Here is a 17562-nt window from a genome sequence, read left to right on the forward strand (position 1 = left end):
TACTTGCATAGTCATGCGGAAAGGAATGTCCTCGTTTCCTTTATTTATCCTGGAAGTAAGCTCAAAAGAAAGTGGTTTATTCATCATCTTCACAGCTTAAGGGCTGGATATTATGTATGTTGAGTGCTCACAAACATTTCAGAGAAAAAAAAATTGTTCGTAGCGTATTAGTTTGTGTTTTGCTGTTCTTGTGGTTAACCAACAATTTTCAGGTTGTTCTTTGCTAACCAGTATTGATATTTTGAATGCAATTGATATACATATCATAAAATAGAATTAAGCAGTACCAATTCCATGCAGATAGGTTTGTAGTGCTGTACTTGATCTTTCTGCTTTATCCTGTCGTGGATAAGAGGGGGACTTAAGTTATTAAAATGATTTGCAATTATTGCAAAAATAAACAATTTCTTCCACAACATAATTTGTCAGCTTACTTCTGAATCTCCTAAAAATTAAATTTACTCGAACTGTTACTCTGACAACGTGAAAGGATGTGTTTTATGTGTCTTATAATAATTGTTTGGCACGACTTTATTCTCACTGTGAAATGCACTAAATAAACACCTCAATTATGTTAAAACCTTTTTGTTGGGGCAATATATTTCTAAGTCCATTGTGCACCTTAGGTTTCCGAATGTTGCCAAATGGAATCTTGTACAAAATAACCTCTTTCTTGACATAATTAAGAACAGCTGACCTGTGTTTTGTAGTTAATTGTTTGTTAATAATAAGGACATGCATATGGTACATGTGGTTCATATGGTACATGTCTGTTGCAATACCAATCACAGTAATCCAGTGCAGAAGAAAACTTGTCTCCAGTGGCTCGGTCAAGTAAGCCAACGACTTCTCTCGCAGACGGCCGCCAATCATGAGGAAGAAACCGCTGGAGCGGGTATACCTTGTTGCTGTCTGATCGGCGTTCAAAATTTTTCGCGTAAAATGCTTGCCCTAATAATGAGTTTAAAATCTGGTTTTATGCCCTGAGTAAATAATATTTCAGAATTTTAATTTGACATTCGTGTGGTGTTAATACCGGCAAGACGTGACCACTGCAATTGCGCAATTGAGATAAAAAAAATGTGCATTTCTGGTTTTGTTGTGGGGTAATGTGAAATGAATTTTCATATTCAAAAGGATTTATTTCAAAACCTGTAAACTCAATGCTTGAGAGTTACTAAATAAATAATTCATGTGTAAGCAGTGTTTTATATTTTTTATTTTTTTTTGAGAGAACGATACGAGAAAATTGGAATAGGTAAATGTTATTCTAAAACTTATTTTTTGAAAAGATTTAAAACCTTTCATGGAAACAAAAAGATAAAAAATTTCATGACATTTTAATCTACAAGTCAATAATGAAAACCTTTCCTTTTTATTTTCTGGAGTTTCGTTTATTCTTTATGAAACTGGCAATTCTTCACATAAACATAACATAACAATACATAGTACAAAAAAATTTTTGGATGGACTTTAATTACACGCAGAACAATTACATTTCATTTTTTGTCTTCCAACGAAGCTTAGAGGTTTTAATGACACACAACAAGCAATTGATGGTGAACCACATTAAAACAATATATGTTTGGGATATACAGGGTTGGGAAAAAAAACAGTTAAAAAAAACATGTTTTTTATTGTTTTAAACTTTTTGTTTTGTTTTAAACAGTTTGTCATGTTTTAAAGAGTTTTTTTAAGTTTAAACTTTTTTTTTGTTTTTAATATTAATTTTAAACAAAACCACCACAGTATGATTTGCACATATGGTTTCAGCAGAAGTCCCATCAGGTGTAAGGTATATTGCTACACATTTTTGAATATGGAATTCCCTGACTTTGCCTGGTTTTCCCTGACTGTAGCAACCCTGATTGAGAGGAGAATGTGGTAACTGTAATGCAGGGAATTTTTTTGTCCATATTGTTGACAGTTGAGCGGCCTGCTTTGTGTGTATTTGTATTTGTTCATGTGCCAGTTAGTGCATAACTTAACTAGTAGTGAGTGATACATTTTATTACTTCATAGTGTCAAAAAGTGTGAAAATAAAAGAAAGTAGTATATTGACATAGTGTAATAATAAGTTCAACTGGTAGAAGAAAGGATCCAATATGGCAACATTTTATTGAAACAAGAAGTACTGGTAAAACTATGAGGGCAAAATGTAAGTTGTGTAAAGAAACATGGTTGGACTAGTTGCTAGAATGAAACATCATATTGAAACAAAATGTAGACCTACCCACAGAAACAGTGCCCTGGAAAATAACACCAACTTAATGAGACAAGAAGAAGAAGAAATGGACCTTTGTATTTTGTCTACCAGTACCAGTAGTACTGATGAGCAGTCCCCCGCAAGCTCTCTTTCATGCTTCCATCAACCTGGACCATCTCAGGCTCAGCTTGGTAAGTAAGTTTTTTAGTTATAGTTTACGTAAGAATCATATAGGTTATGTGTAGTATGAAAATTAAGTGTTGATTTTCTCATAAACAAGTTTACTTTTTTTTTTTTGCTGTTTATGGTCATACTATCACTTAACACGTTTAAGTTATCATAGCAATGAAAGTTACCGAAGCCAGCCATTATCCAGGTTTAATAATAATATTAATTAAAAACAATCAAAATTGAGGTCATGTTGAGTTGCAGTGTAATTTTATGAGAAAAAATTAATTTTTAAAAACATTTTAATGTACCATACTACCATAGCCAAGTTATTAAAAAACCATTGTTTTCAAAAGTACACATTACATTCAGTCTTGTGTTTCACAGTGTCGGACTGTGATCAGTGATACAGATGTGAGAGTTTTGTCAGAGCACAAAATTTTCATATAGTAAATGAACAGGATATCATGTATGCTAATAAGTATTTTAAACTTTTGTTTAATGTAGGCTACGTTAGAAATTAAATGTTGCCTAGGCAATTTTGAGTAGGTGTAGCATAAAATGTACACAATGACACTTTTTACTAATAAAAAAATTTAATCCCAACTGGGCAGGCACATATTGACAGCTGCTTGTTTTGTTCAAGGTCATGTTTCAATCGAAATAACAGTAACCATACCAGTGACAGGAAAGCGATAAATCCTTATTATACAAATAGAAATTGCTACAATCCCAAATAACAGCAACCTTTAAAAATAATAATGTATGTCACATGCTAGCCAACTTAAACTAAACAAAAGTTGGTCCATGAGAAACCTGATTGGATATGGAACAAAAACTATGCTATGTTGATTTGTAGCAAGTTAATTTTTATGGCTATGCACATTGGTATGAACATTGTCCCTAACCCCACACAGTATTCTGATACCTAATTCATTTGTGTGTGTAATGCTGTGCCTCTCGAGTAACAAAGTTCAATCTTTGCCCCCACTGTAAACCACTCCTGCTCCCACTCTCTACCCTTGTGTTGATATTATAGGGCACGAAAAGCGAAAACTACAACAATGGGGTACTTTTTGTTTGTTACAGATAGAGAGAGAACACCAACACTTGGTTGCAAAAGTTCTATTTTATCAAGTTTCGAAAGTAATCTGTCTTTCTCGACAGTAAGTAGTGAAGAAGATTCAACTGAAGGATCTCAGGCTTCTTCCTCTACACATTTACCACATGGATCTACTACCTTGTTGGATAGGTTTACCATATGCACCACAGTAAAAGTTAAAAAACAACTAGATTTGCAAATAGCTCGCTTCATATTCGGTACAAACTCAGCATTCAGGCATGTCGAACATCCTGAGTTTGTAAAAATGGTTCAACTTCTTCGCCCTGGCTACAAACCCCCTAACCGAAGGCAAGTTTCAAATGAACTTCTAGATGAAATTTACTCTGAGAAATGGATGGAGGTGAAGAAAAAACTATCCAGAAAATCTGTGTGCATGGCTCTGGATTGTTGGAGCAATGTGCACAATAATCAAATTGTGTGTGTGTCAGTGAGTGATGTGCTGGACCAATGCACTCATCTAACTGAAACCATTGACACTGAAGATAACAGTCATACTTATGAGTACCTGTTACAGATAGCAGAAAAATCAATTAAAAACTGTCAACAGTTTGGCTGCCGAGTTCGAAGTTTCGTTATTGATAATGCTGCCAACATGGCGAAAATGAGGGCGGAGCTGGCAAGAAAAGACATAGGAGATGTTATAACGTACGGTTGCTCAGCTCATCTCCTCAATTTACTAGCACATGACTTGCGAGTAGACAGCATTATGGAACATGTTAAGCAAATAGCAAAGTATTTCAGAAACATGCACTTTGCAGCAGCTAAGTACAAACTGGCTGGTGGAACAGCTCTCGCTTTCCCTACGGATGTTCGCTAGAATTCTTCAGCTGATTGTATAGAGTCTTATTTGAACAATTGGCACATCATTGCCAAAGTCTGCACTGAAAATCGAAGTGCCATCGAACCAAACATAAGTGCAAAAGTGAATAATATTGGATTGAAACAAAATGCACAAGACTACCTTAAAGAACTTAAAACTCTTTCAGTCTCTTTAAATAAGGTGCAACGTGATGATTGCACCATTGGTGAAGCAGTTGAAGTTTGGCTTGATCTACAGGATTTTTTAAAAAATGATAATGATTGTGACTCCAATGAACTAAATTGCTTTATGAAGCGATTTAACTTAGCTGTGACTGATGCCCATCTCCTAGCTAACCTCATGGACCCACGTTTTCGAGGGGAGAGATTGAGTGAGGAGCAACTTCACTCTGCAATGGAGTATGCTTTAACATACCAGCCAGATGCCATACTGGATATTATTAAGTACAAGGCAAAAAGTTCACCTTTCAAGGAGTACTTATGTATTCAGTCCTGTAACACTAAAAGAGATTAAACCTCTAGTATGGTGGATGGCTTTGGAGAAAAGTACTCATCATGCAACTCTGAACCTGGCACATCAGTTACACAGTGCAGTGGCTTCGTCGGCTTCGTCAGCTGGTATTGAACGTCTTTTCTCCTTATTCGGGTTTGTGCATAGTACTGTAAGGAACCGGCTAGGAACAGAGAAGGCTGCCAAACTTGTAACTGTTTTCTGTGTACTTAACTAACAAAAACAAATTTTAATTAGATTAGATGAACTTAGTGGAACTGGCACCCTAAAAGGTATGACTGGTTTGACCACAAGCAGTACTGGTAGTTTATGTTTACGTGAGGAATGTTTTTCACTTCAAAACTTCTCATCCCAGTCTGGATATTTATCACAATTGGTGAATTACAATGAGACAGTGATGCTTGCGATGAAAATGTCAATATGCAGTTTTTGTTTTCGTAAGAAATAAAACTTTTTTAAATACATATAAAAAACATGTTTAGAACAGAATGTTTTAAACATTGTGTTTTAAACTTGTTTTATTCAGAGTGTATTGTATTAAAAAATTTTTAAAACATATTGTTTTAAATATTTTGTTTTAAATGTGCCAACCCTGGGGATATCACACATAAAGTTTTTAGAGATTACTTCTGGCATTAGTGAAAGTGCATTGAATTCTCTGGGGCTTTTGATAAAATTACAAGGTATTCAAATTAGTCTCTGAGAATATTCCTTGCCTCAGTATTTCAAAACAAAAAAATAATTTTTAAAAATTAAAATAACAGTTTTCAACAAATGCAAGATGCTTTTTCAGTATATAATTTTTCTATGTTTGCACTCATAGTGACTATATGCCATTAAATCTGCATTTGACGCCAAAATTATATTATTTAGTATAAAATTAACTTCGGTAGTCAAATATGAAAATAAACATACTTTTTTTAGTTACCTTAAAGAATAAGCATTGCTTGTTCTTACAGCAACTACGCATTATAAACTATGAGTGTAGTAAGCCATCATAATTTTTGGTGTTGCTATTGGTTTTGGGTGTTTTGGCTATACAGGATGTATCAAAATTCATGTTACAACGCTTGAGGGTAGAAAGCTCTTATTATTTGCAACCATTTTTGCCAATAAACATGTTGCCGGAAACGCGTAGTTAAGTCCCTGTAGCCCCAGAAAGAGTCAGCGTAGGCAACCCGTTGGGCTTTGTGCAAGACAGACGATGCTGTGGTGAATTACGTGTTTACGACACCGGGCAGCGCTCGAGAGGACTGTACGATGTCGAATGCTGACCCCCACCCCTTTTTACTTCCGTTGGTGGCGCCCTCACCTCTTTTCTTCCGTTCGTGCCGTGCCATAGCACTGCGCAGCGTGACATCGCAGTGTCACAGTGTATTTTGATATCATTGGTGGTCTGTCGTTGACAGTTCTGTCGTACAAGCAAACTCGTGGTGTCATTTCTTTCGCTGTGGTTCTGAAAAGGGCGACGTTTTAGTGGAGCTCAATGGAGTACACGTTTAGTGAGTACACGGACATGCTGCTTGTTTACGGAGAAGCTAGACAAAATGGATGAGCCGCCCGTCGTCTGTACGAAGAACTATATCCGGGTCGTAGGATTCCAGCTCACACTATGTTTGCAAGACTTACTCAGCGAATGTGTGATACTGGTATATGTGCCGTCACAAGACCAAATGCTGGTGCTCCACGCAGGGTTCGTACTCCCAGTTTTGAAGATGTACTTCAGAGATTTGAGGAGAGTCTGGATACAAGCACAAGGGCAGAAGGTTCTGATATGGATGCTGACAAAATGGCTGTTTGGCGAGTTCTTCATCAGCAACTCTTGTACCCATACCACCTTCAAAAAGTGCAACACATGGGTCCGGCGGACTATCCTCTTCGCATGACCTTTTCTTGTTGGTACATTCGAAGAGTATTGAGGAACCCCGAGTTAGCGGTTTTATTCAGCGATGAAGCCAAGTTCACTCAAGACGCTATTCTCAATTCGCAAAACAGTCATGTTTGGAATGATGTCAATCCGCATGCAACGTGTGTTACAGCTCGCCAGGAACGTTTTTCAGTTAATGTGTGGGCCGGTATTGTTGACGGCGTACTCATCTGGCCTTTTTTTCTTCCGCCACGAATTACCGGCGCCGGATACCTCCAATTCCTTCAGAACGAACTGCCAGGTCTTCTTGAAGAGGTTCCATTGCATGTCCGACGTGTGATGTGGTACCAACATGACGGGGCACCACCTCATTTTTCCCTGCAAGTGCGAGAGTATTTAAACCAAACATTTCCAAACTGATGGATTGGACGAGCGGGCCCTGTCGCATGGCCGCCAAGGTCAACGGACCTAACCCCGTTAGATTTCTTTCTGTGGGATTACGTAAAAGGGCTTATCTACGCTACGCCAGTAGAAACGGTAGAAGAGCTTACACAGCGAATCATTGAAGCGTTCAAAATCATAAGGTCGACTCCACACATGCTCCAGCGTATCCGTGAAAACATGATTCACTGTTGCCACCTCTGTCGCTCAAAGTGGGCGTGTTTTTGAGCCGTTGCTTTAGGCTGTCACGTTGTTAAAACGTATGCAACAATTTCAATGTTGTGAAACAAAGCCGAAGCTGTGATTGATTTCAGAGTGAAATTAAAATCTGTGCCACGATTAAAAAGGTTATTTCTCTACTGGAACGCCCGCACATCTACAACATAACACTCTACAACGGGTTGCCTACGCTGACTCTTTCTGGGGCTACAGGAGCTTAACTACACGTTTCCGGCATCATGTTTATTGGCAAAAATTGTTGCAAATAATAAGAGCTTTCTACCCTCAAGCATTGTAAAATGAATGTTGATACATCTTGTAGATTATGGCCCTCAGTATTGGTAAAATAAATGTATAAACTAGAAAAGACTTAAAGAACTAAAAATCTTTGTAACAAGTTTCTTTGCTATAAATATGTACAAATGTACATAGAATTTCCATAACTTGGTTTGGGTTAAAAAACAAAATGTAACAAGAGTTTGATTGGACGATAAAATATTTTCTCAGTGTGTGTATTTTGTGGTGGTTACTTAGTAATAAGTTTAAAATTGTGTGTTACGGCTTAGCTTAATACTTTTGACTACCCTGCTATCTTCTTTATTTGTATTGTATCATTCTGCTAAACGGCGAAACTTACGTTGTACTTGACGTAGTGACTTATGTTCAGACATCACGGAGAAATGTGCAAATTTCACAAACTTCAAAATGTTGCCATCAAAATAATTACTACTCTAGTTCACATAAAGCCGGCAACTAAAATATTACACCTTTTATAAAACGTTAATGCACTGAACTATACTATTGCGCTTTTATTGCCAACTTAATCGGATGTTTACTAGAAAATATAAAACTTTACACAGTTTTGGGCAGATATGTTTTCAAGGGTTAAGTTTATAAAGTTCGGATTGCGGAAAGTCCTAATTGAATGGAATTTGCCTTAAAATGCACATAATACTAGTTTTAGATGGGTAAAATTCTATGGATCAATTTTTTATTTATAAATAAAGCTTTTCTTACAATTTAATTCTAGTATTAATACTACTGTATAAGTTGACAAAAGTTTTTAACCTACGAAATATAGTAAATGCAGCTTGTTTTTAAATCCCTTCCCGATTAACCTGATGTACGGACGAGCGGGGTCCTCTACACTATCTGGACACATACTAATCTGGGATACCACAAGGCACACCCAGAAACCTTCTAGGGCACACACTTTGAAAACCACTGTTCTATAGAAGCACGTGAGGATGACAGCGATGGGACCAGAGTGCCTCTTGAAGCCTGACAATGCACCAACCTGTATACTATCTGGTACTTCCCCTTCTCCTTGCTGTAGTGGTACCATGTGATGGTCTGGCCGCTCAACACCTCCGGCATCTTGAGGAAGCAGCCCAGGTGGACGCTCTGCCCCCAGGTCACCACCATCTTCTTCTTCACCACGGAGCTGTCACACACACCTTGTGTGCTGTTCGTCACGTCTTGCAACAGGCTGCACAGGGAACCGGGCAAGTTATTCCTGATCAGTTTTGTTCTCCTCCTTGCTAATACATTCACGCTTGTCACCGCACTGTCAGCATTCAACGTTTTCCATTGAGAGTTGCCATTACTAAGTTCAGCTAAAGATATGAGCTGCCTGGTTTGTTGTGGCACACCAGCAACTAATAGTACACACTCTGTATGAGAAATCAGTGTATGGAAAAGGGATTCATATATTGGATTTAAAAAAAACGTTTTTGCCATAACTAAAAAAAATTTCAGCACCACTGGCATAGCTTGGCTCAGTAACAGTGGAAGCATGCAGAGAGGGTACTTCTGAGTGCCAAAAATAGGTAGTCAAATTCAGGAAAGTCAGGTAAAATGGGGGAAGTGAGGGAAGTTTAAATTGGTCACAGAGAGTAAAGAAATTTACTTGTAATCCTGGAAAAGAAATAGAAATTCCCCAATGAAAATAATTTGAGGGGAAAAAGTCATGCATCAGTCTGCTATCACTAAGACTATAAACATTTTTTTTTTTTGTGGTGGTTTAGTGCACAGTCGTACATACTATAAAATGGTGTATCCAAGGTTCTGTTGTAACTGTGCCAGCTATGAAAATGGCTGAGGCTGAATTTTCTTTATTTCTTATAGAACCTAGCAAAGTAAGTAATTCAAAATAATAATCAGGAAAATATGTAATTTTGATTTCGTAGTCAGGATAAAATTTGGAAACATTTTATACAGATTTGAATGGCCAGCCTGAAAATATAAATTAAGCTAGTTCATGTTTACGTGAACTTCATCTTAAATGAACACAATACTCAAGTATCTTTCAACCACACACTTAATGGCTTTGTCATGACCCTAGAGACCTGTAGACATGTGTCGAACAAGTTGAAATATGAAAATTTTGCAATCTGCCATAACAAAACTTTATCTGCAGTAAATAACCAAAAATAAATCAACTATAGAAGCCACCAATGTTAATTATACAAATATGTTCCTGTACTCAAACATTTGGCAATGTCTTTAGTATTACATTTCTACACCATTGTATCCATCACTACACATTTTTATAAATTTAAATTATTGAAATCGGTTTATTAATTTAAAAGTTATGAAATTATATAGGATTTAGGAAAGTAGAATTTTGGTACATTTTACTGCACGAAAAATATGTAGATACAACCATTTTCTGGTATCTTATGTTATATATTTTTTATTACCTTATGGTGTTTTTTTTACTTACAGCTTTTTAAAAAAATAATTTTGAAAATAATTTTTCATGTAAAATCACCCTTAAATATGCCTAAATTTAAAAAAAAAAAAAGATATATTTATCATACAAACTGAACCAGCGAGACAGGGTTTTATGCATTCTTTTGAGCTGGAAAATAACTAACAAACACGGAAACCCCATCTCAATTGTTTTATTTTTACAGAAGATATATATTTTTCAATTATGGCAATTTTAAAGCTAATTTTACTTCAAAAGTTAGTTTCAAAATGACTAAAACAAGTTAATGCAAATTCTTTTCCTTAATTGTTTTAATATTTCTTTAAAAGACTCATAAAGAGATATTTTAAAAGAAAAAACTAAGATACCATACAGACTTTTTCACATAGTAAAATATACAAAAATTCTACTTTTCCTAAACCTTTTAAATTTCATAACTAGTAACCTAATTAACCAATTTTAATAATTTAACTTTATAATAATATGTGGCGATGGCTACAGTCGTGTCAAAATGTATTACATGATATATCACCATATGTTTGAGAACAGTAGGTAACATATACATACAAATTTCGTGATGGCCCTCAACTACTGACGGGTACTGTAGCTGTGTAGCAGAGCGTGAACACAGTTAATGGGCAGTTGAATCCACAAGTTTGTCCAGACAAACATGGAGAGCATGCATGCAGTCTCACTGACCCGGGCGTGAAGGTGCGGCACACGTTGCTGTCCTTGTCCCAGCCGCAGTACGGGTCATGCACACAGCGCAGGCAGTTGTCGTACCGCCGGTTGCACATCACCAGGTCAATCTGCCGCACGCGGTTGTCCGATGCCACGTACAGGAACTTGTGCACCTGCAACCCAGGTTGCTCTTGCACATTTGGCCAATCTTGCCATGCAAAACATCGTTACATGACTTTCTACGGTCCTGCTTACTTGAAACTGAATACCTTAAAAACAATTTGTTCATTATTAACAGAATTGGGATCACAGCATAATTTCGATACTAAATACTCAATACTGTTTACAGCTCATTACCCTTGATACTTTCAGTAAGAAAATTAATTATGCATCCAGCATTCAGTCAACATTAAATGAACATTTATGTATGTTTCTCAAAAAAATTTAAATAAAATACTTAAACATACCTAATTTAAATTATGTACAGAATTTACATTAAAAATAACACTAAAAAATATTTATTGAGTTTTATGTTCCATTTAGTTTACAAAATATTATAGAGAAAAAACCAGCATACAAAATGGTTCGGGATCCAAACTACTAATTTTCTTGTCACGAGTCCAGCTGTACTGAACAGTAATTGGTGGAACGTTTGGGGCGTCCTTGCTTGCTGACTTGCTGGTGTGAACAAGGAAAAATGTTGATTCTTCCTGTGTAATTCTAAGTGTTAGATGTTTGGATCAATATTCAATATGTTTGATTCAAATTAATATTAATGTTTCTGAGGAATCAAAGAATTGAAAATCCTAATTATTATTAAATATGTGCTTAAAACTTTTATGGGACGATATACTGTGTTTTGGAATATGTACATTGTAAATAACTAATTACATGCTTAATTGTTCTTTTTAAATAGTCTTTGCAAAAAAATGTACATCATAACATTATTTGTAATCAAAATTATTAATTATTGAATGTATAATTTTGAACTATTATTCATGAAAAGGCCTACAAAAATAATTAAAAGCATTTTTAAAATGTATTTTAAAAATATGTATTACCAAATCCATAGCATATTTGTTATGACTAGAAACAAGATTATAGGGTTTTTATTTTTAGTTCAATTTTGTTTTTAAAACAGAGGATTTTGGTGTTATTGTTTCTATTATTTTAAAAGCTGTTTTATAATACGTATTCCACCAAAATAGTGGTAAAATTTGTATGTTGCATTTTTGTGTTTGCAATGTTTATGCTTGTACAAAACTGGTCTAAAGTTGATACATTCCGAATAATAAAAAAAATAAATTAATTTTTCTGATCCATGCACTTTAGTAAAATTTTTATTTCCGGAAATAACTACATCCCTGAATTTCAAACATTAAAAGATTACATTCTTTATTAATTGAATTAAGTTTTGGTTGAATGCTATTTAATTCCACGATATAACTTGCATTTCAGCATCATGCGGTGTATTGACATGCTTTTCAGTGTTATCTCGGTTTTATCACAATTCACCATATAATCTTGTCCCTAGTTATGACATTATTTGTGGCAAAGTTCACAGCTTCTCAGAACTCACCTCTCGCGACATTTCCATGGCACGGATTGGTTCTCCAGGCGTAACGTCAAACACATCCAGCAGGGCAGACGCCGGTTCCCTGTTCTGGTCGTACCACTGCACGATCTTGTACACCCTGCCAGTGTCTGCATCACGACAGACAATGTCAGACAGTGTGAGGTTAGTTAGTGTAGGCAGTGGGGACTTCTCTGATAAAATTTTTCTTCAAAACTATGAAGTAATGGTTTAATAAAACGGTGACTGAGTGAATCCATATTATTTCTGAGAATGAAAACCTGTTCAGAATGCATACATGTGTGCCTCGCTCATTAAAAAAAAAATTTGAGCACAAAGTACACAGAATGCTTCCTACTAATTTTTACCGCAAACATCTCTCCCAACATATACCTTTATACCTTTTTGTTCAAACTACTTACTTTTGATTTAAACTCTTTCACAATGTTCATATGTCAGCTAATAGAAGCACTTTCACATCTTTATGCTAGTCCTTGTAAATTGGACAGTCACGGTTTCAAATGAAGTGAGATGGTGGTACACCCACATGCTGGAAGCTCCGGGATTGAATCTTAGTCATTCCAACATGATTTCAGTTCTACTTAGTTTTCTGAAATTACTGACAGCGATCTAATGCCATTTCTTCTCCCCGTGGGCTTAATTGGTGTCCTGTGTGACTGTCTCTCTCTTCTCTAAAGACTTCTTCCACTAAATGTTAAGCCCAAAAAATTAATAAAAATACATAATGCTGTAATTAGACAAGTATTCTTCACTGTGAATGTGCACTTTATTTCTATATCTTTCAGAAACACCTCCAGAGTTGCATGCAGGGGTGTAGCCAGGGGGGGGTTTTAGGGGTTAAAACCCCCCCCCTTAGCACCAAATCTTTAATTTATTATTCATCACTCAACAAAATTTAATATTAAAATTAATAAAAAAAATTACCATTACAATATTTAAATTTAATTACCGAAAACTGCTAAAATAGCACTATTTTACACATTAAAATCCAAATTTTCCCGGGGGAGGACCCCCGGACCCCCCGCTTTAACACAGGGGGTTGGGGCCATGCTTCTTAACACCCCCCATACACAAATCCTGGCTACGCCACTGGTTGCATGTATATAATATATGCTATCTTTGATTATTGGCATATGTATTATATGTATGTATACTGTATATATAATGATAAAATTAAAGATTTATATTTAGTATTGAAATTTTATTTCTTTTGTGTAAACAAACCAGTGCTTTCCTTAAGAAATATTGCCATAACTTTTAGCACTAAGAGTGAGGTTCTATAGTCTTAGTTCAAACTTGATATTTTTTGCCTTTGAAGAAACTCTCAGTGCCAAAATTTATTGCAAGTAATTACCCAATCTTTAAATAAATTACAATGAAAAACACTTATTATTATGGGCAAAAAAAGAGGTGAATGTTTGCAAACGAATTATGACCAAAAGAAGCAAGAGAAAACTAGATAGTCTTTGGTGTGAAATTTTATAAATTAAGTAATTGATGGAAAAGTAAATAAAGAGGGAAATCCACATAAACAGTCAGTAAGATATCTTTTGAGCTAAATTTTACTGTGGGAAACAAGCTGAAATAAACTGCAAACATAATATAACTTCGACAAAAAATGCTTAAAAGTACACTTACTTGTTCCCGCATAGTAGACGAGGTATTCAAGTTCCATTTCAAATATTTTTATTTTCAGCCGGTCCACAACTATGTGTGTGAAGAGCAGGTCTCGCTTGTAGTATATAGGCCTGCCAAACTCGTGAGAGACGGCAGAGTCCATCAGTGGGTGGGAGCGAATGAAATTGAGCACAGTATCTGTGAGAAAAACAAGGAATGGCATACTTGGGGCTAAAAATTTGGAATCCCAAAAGTAATGCACAGTGTTGGTCACAAAAAGTCAACCTTTTTGATTTACACTCAGAACTAATTTCTCTCAGAGTGACAGGATTTCAGCAGACCAATCAGGAGGTACAAAGAGACAGACTGATTCAACTGTGCTATGATGGGGCGACCAGAAACAAGCGTTCTCATCTTATTGAGATGAATCAACACAGAAGAGGCCTTAGACTTTGCAGGGCCCTGGGCTCCCCTGTAAAATGTGAAAAATTTCCTTTTTCAAACTACATTATTAACCCAACATAGAACTTAAATTTTGACTAATGTTTTGCTAATTTTATGATTTTTTGATATTGTTTCTAATAAATTATCCTCATGTCAGTTTTATAAATGCTTGGGTTTCAGATTTTTGGTAGAATCTTCATTATACGTGGCAATATGTATAATGAAACATATCTTTGAATTTTTTTTAATACAAAATCATGAATTGAAATAGGCACATAAGTTCTAGACAAACAAAAAAAAACACTGGCACAGAGCCCTGGGCAATTGCCCAGCTTGCCCTGCCCTGGGCGATTGCCCAGCTTGCCCTGGAGCCGCCCCTGAATCCACACCTCCATACCACACAGATATGGTTTTTTCAAGGGGGTGAAACCCTTATGGGCACCTGAAGCCTTGGTTATAAAATATTATTGAACCCATCTTCTAGATACCAAGAGTTTCTGTGATGACGAAGCTCCAGTAGGTATGTTATGCCAGTGTTTGAAATTGGAAACCAACTGTGACTTTGTAAGTCTGAAGTAGCAAAAGCACATGGATTCTGTGAAATTATTTTTTTTAAATTGTGAATGTGTGATTTAGTGATTGTGTCATGCATTGTAAACAATATGATGCGGAATACAAGACTGTTTTATTCAGAACATAGCAGTTTTGCATCCACGTCAGATTGTTAATAATAAATAATAGAATCAATATTCCACACTTCTATCAAAAATATATTTTACGTTCAACAAAATATTTTTTTTTGGATCGAGATAATGTGTATGAATAGTTTCTATTTTCAATTTTTAAATTTGATTGATTAACTGAAATACGTATTTTCCTACTGAAATTCTAGGAAATGGTTACGAACACATTCACCGGTTGGCAATGCCTGTAGTTACAAAACATTTTCATTCGTTTCACTTGCGGCTGCAAGGGCCATGCATCAGCTCTGTCTCGAGTGGTGAGGTCACGCACCTCCCGCCAAGGCAATCCGGGTTCCATCCCCGGGTGATCACACTTCGCAAGTGGGACACGTAGCCGACGGAGCTACAAGCCGGTGGCTTTTCTCAGGGTAATCCTGTTCTTCATCATTCACTCTGTAAATGCGCTATTCTCATTTCATCACATATCACCATAAAAACATTGTTATGAATCTCAGAAAATAAAAAATACTTATAATGAGATTTAAATACCCATGTAAACTTAAGTTCGTTTTCCAGTAATTTTTATTGAGGTTTTCATTTGTCTCTATTTGAGTTATCACTTATGCTTATAACGTTTTAAACAAATATTAAGCCAAAAATCTAAAGTAAGATTATATACAAACAACATAAAACACGATTCCGAAGCTAATGGATGTAGGGACGCATTAGTGGATGCGAGTGTCGCATTGCTAGAGACCTCGATTTTTAGTGGACGCATGTAGGGATGCCTTGTGATGATGATTCGCAAAAAACGACAAATGGCCGCGTTCACTACTGCGCACTTCTAGTGCACTTCTAAGGGATCCATTAGGCTAGTATTTGGATGCATCTTATGGTAGTGTGACCAGGTTTAAAGCCTTTTGTCCGCTCCAACTCTCGTGTGAAACACAGTTGTAGACAAGTGCTTGACGGTTCACAGTGAGGTTCTGAGGTAGCGAGGCAGTGAGGCAGTGAGGCAGTGAGGCAGTGAGGCAGCCCTCACCTGGCAGCGTCTCCGTGTCGTTGACGCACTCGCCCGGCCGCGGCTCCGGCACGCGGCTGCTCAGCACCGGCAGCCACGCCGAGCTGCTGGTCGCCTGCTCCTTGAACTTGCCCTTGAAGGCCGCCTGGATGTCGTCGATGTCGAACGAGCATATGGCCGAGCCCATCAGCCCGTTCAGCGACGTGGTGAACACGGCGTAAAACTTCCTCATCTCGCCCGGGATCTTGTAGATGCTCTCTGCGCAGTCACGTCACGCAACGTGTACGGTCTCTAGCCGTGACTCGCTACCCTAGCCTGAAATCTCTTCCTAATAGGCCAGGTCAACTGCTTATTAGTAGGGCTATGCACTTTTCGCGAAAAGATTTCCTGATCAGCTTTGTGTTGAAACTTTGTAGCATTGTGCCATTTTCTGTTTTTACGTAGTTGGCTGGGTTTCTTTTAGGTACAGAACACCAATAAAGGCCATCCAGTCCAGCCAATTGAGGCAATGGCTTCCTTGGAAATGACCGCCAATTACAATGAAACATTCTCTAGCACGGGCATAGCTTATTGCAGTCTATTTCGCGAAAAATACATGCCCTTACTTATTTGCCGTGACACATTTTACTATCCATAAGCCGCGTTTCGGCAATGTACCAGTAGCGGGACTGTACAGATAATTTTCGTGTGTTCACACGTTACAACATTACTGGCTTGACAGTAGAGAATAGAAATGGCAGGGTGCGCATCGCCAATTTGTTAAGATATAAATGTAAGATTACAATAATTGTGCCACGAATTCATTTTTGGATCATGCACGGTGCTCGTATTAGTGTTAGAAAAGGAGGATTGAACAAAATAATGGCTATTAAAAAAACACACATTTTGTCACATCACAATGACTTAGCGAATATATGGCGTTCTTACGGATGCCATTCAATTTCAATGACATTGTGCGAAAGGTATCACTGCGATTTAGTATCCTGAAATTTTCCATACGACCCACGTTCACGAATCGGAGCCTAGGACCTACTACCTCGAATATTTGGATCAGGTGCCAACTCGAGGCGGCTTCAGAGCGGAAGAGATTCAGCCTACGATGTAGGTATCTCGACGTATTAGGTGAAACATATACTCAAACGAAGAAATGCTAAAGCTTCATATCTCGCTTCAATTCAATGGTAACAGATGCGGAAATCGAGAAATGCTAAAGGGCCAATACTTTGGCGAATCCCAACACCGACACTACCTCCCGCCTCCTGGCGCAGGAGAAATTAATATACCATTCTATACATTATATAATATAAAGTATATAAAATATATACGACCGCAGGAAAAACTGCTTACTGACGTGTTCACACAAGGCCAGTGCACGTGTCAGTTCCGATTCTCTGGTAGGGGCAGCTACTGGACTAAATCTACTACATTAGTTAGTTGTAAGGCGCCTAAGGCACC

General features: G+C 37.0%; 1 protein-coding gene across 1 annotated transcript in view; it reads right to left on the minus strand.

Annotated features, from left to right (window-relative positions):
- The window catches only part of LOC134527146 (semaphorin-2A), a 666670-nt gene that overhangs the window by 16158 nt on the left and 632950 nt on the right, over positions 1 to 17562 (minus strand). The window contains exons 7-11 of the mRNA XM_063359535.1: positions 16129 to 16365; positions 13981 to 14157; positions 12328 to 12452; positions 10767 to 10921; positions 8652 to 8843 (exon numbers count right to left, since the gene is read on the minus strand). Of these exons, the coding sequence (XP_063215605.1) occupies positions 8652 to 8843; positions 10767 to 10921; positions 12328 to 12452; positions 13981 to 14157; positions 16129 to 16365 (886 nt within the window). The remainder of the gene's footprint in view (positions 1 to 8651; positions 8844 to 10766; positions 10922 to 12327; positions 12453 to 13980; positions 14158 to 16128; positions 16366 to 17562) is intronic.

Source organism: Bacillus rossius, chromosome 1, assembly GCF_032445375.1.
Source record: "Bacillus rossius redtenbacheri isolate Brsri chromosome 1, Brsri_v3, whole genome shotgun sequence".
NCBI lineage: Eukaryota > Metazoa > Arthropoda > Insecta > Phasmatodea > Bacillidae > Bacillus > Bacillus rossius.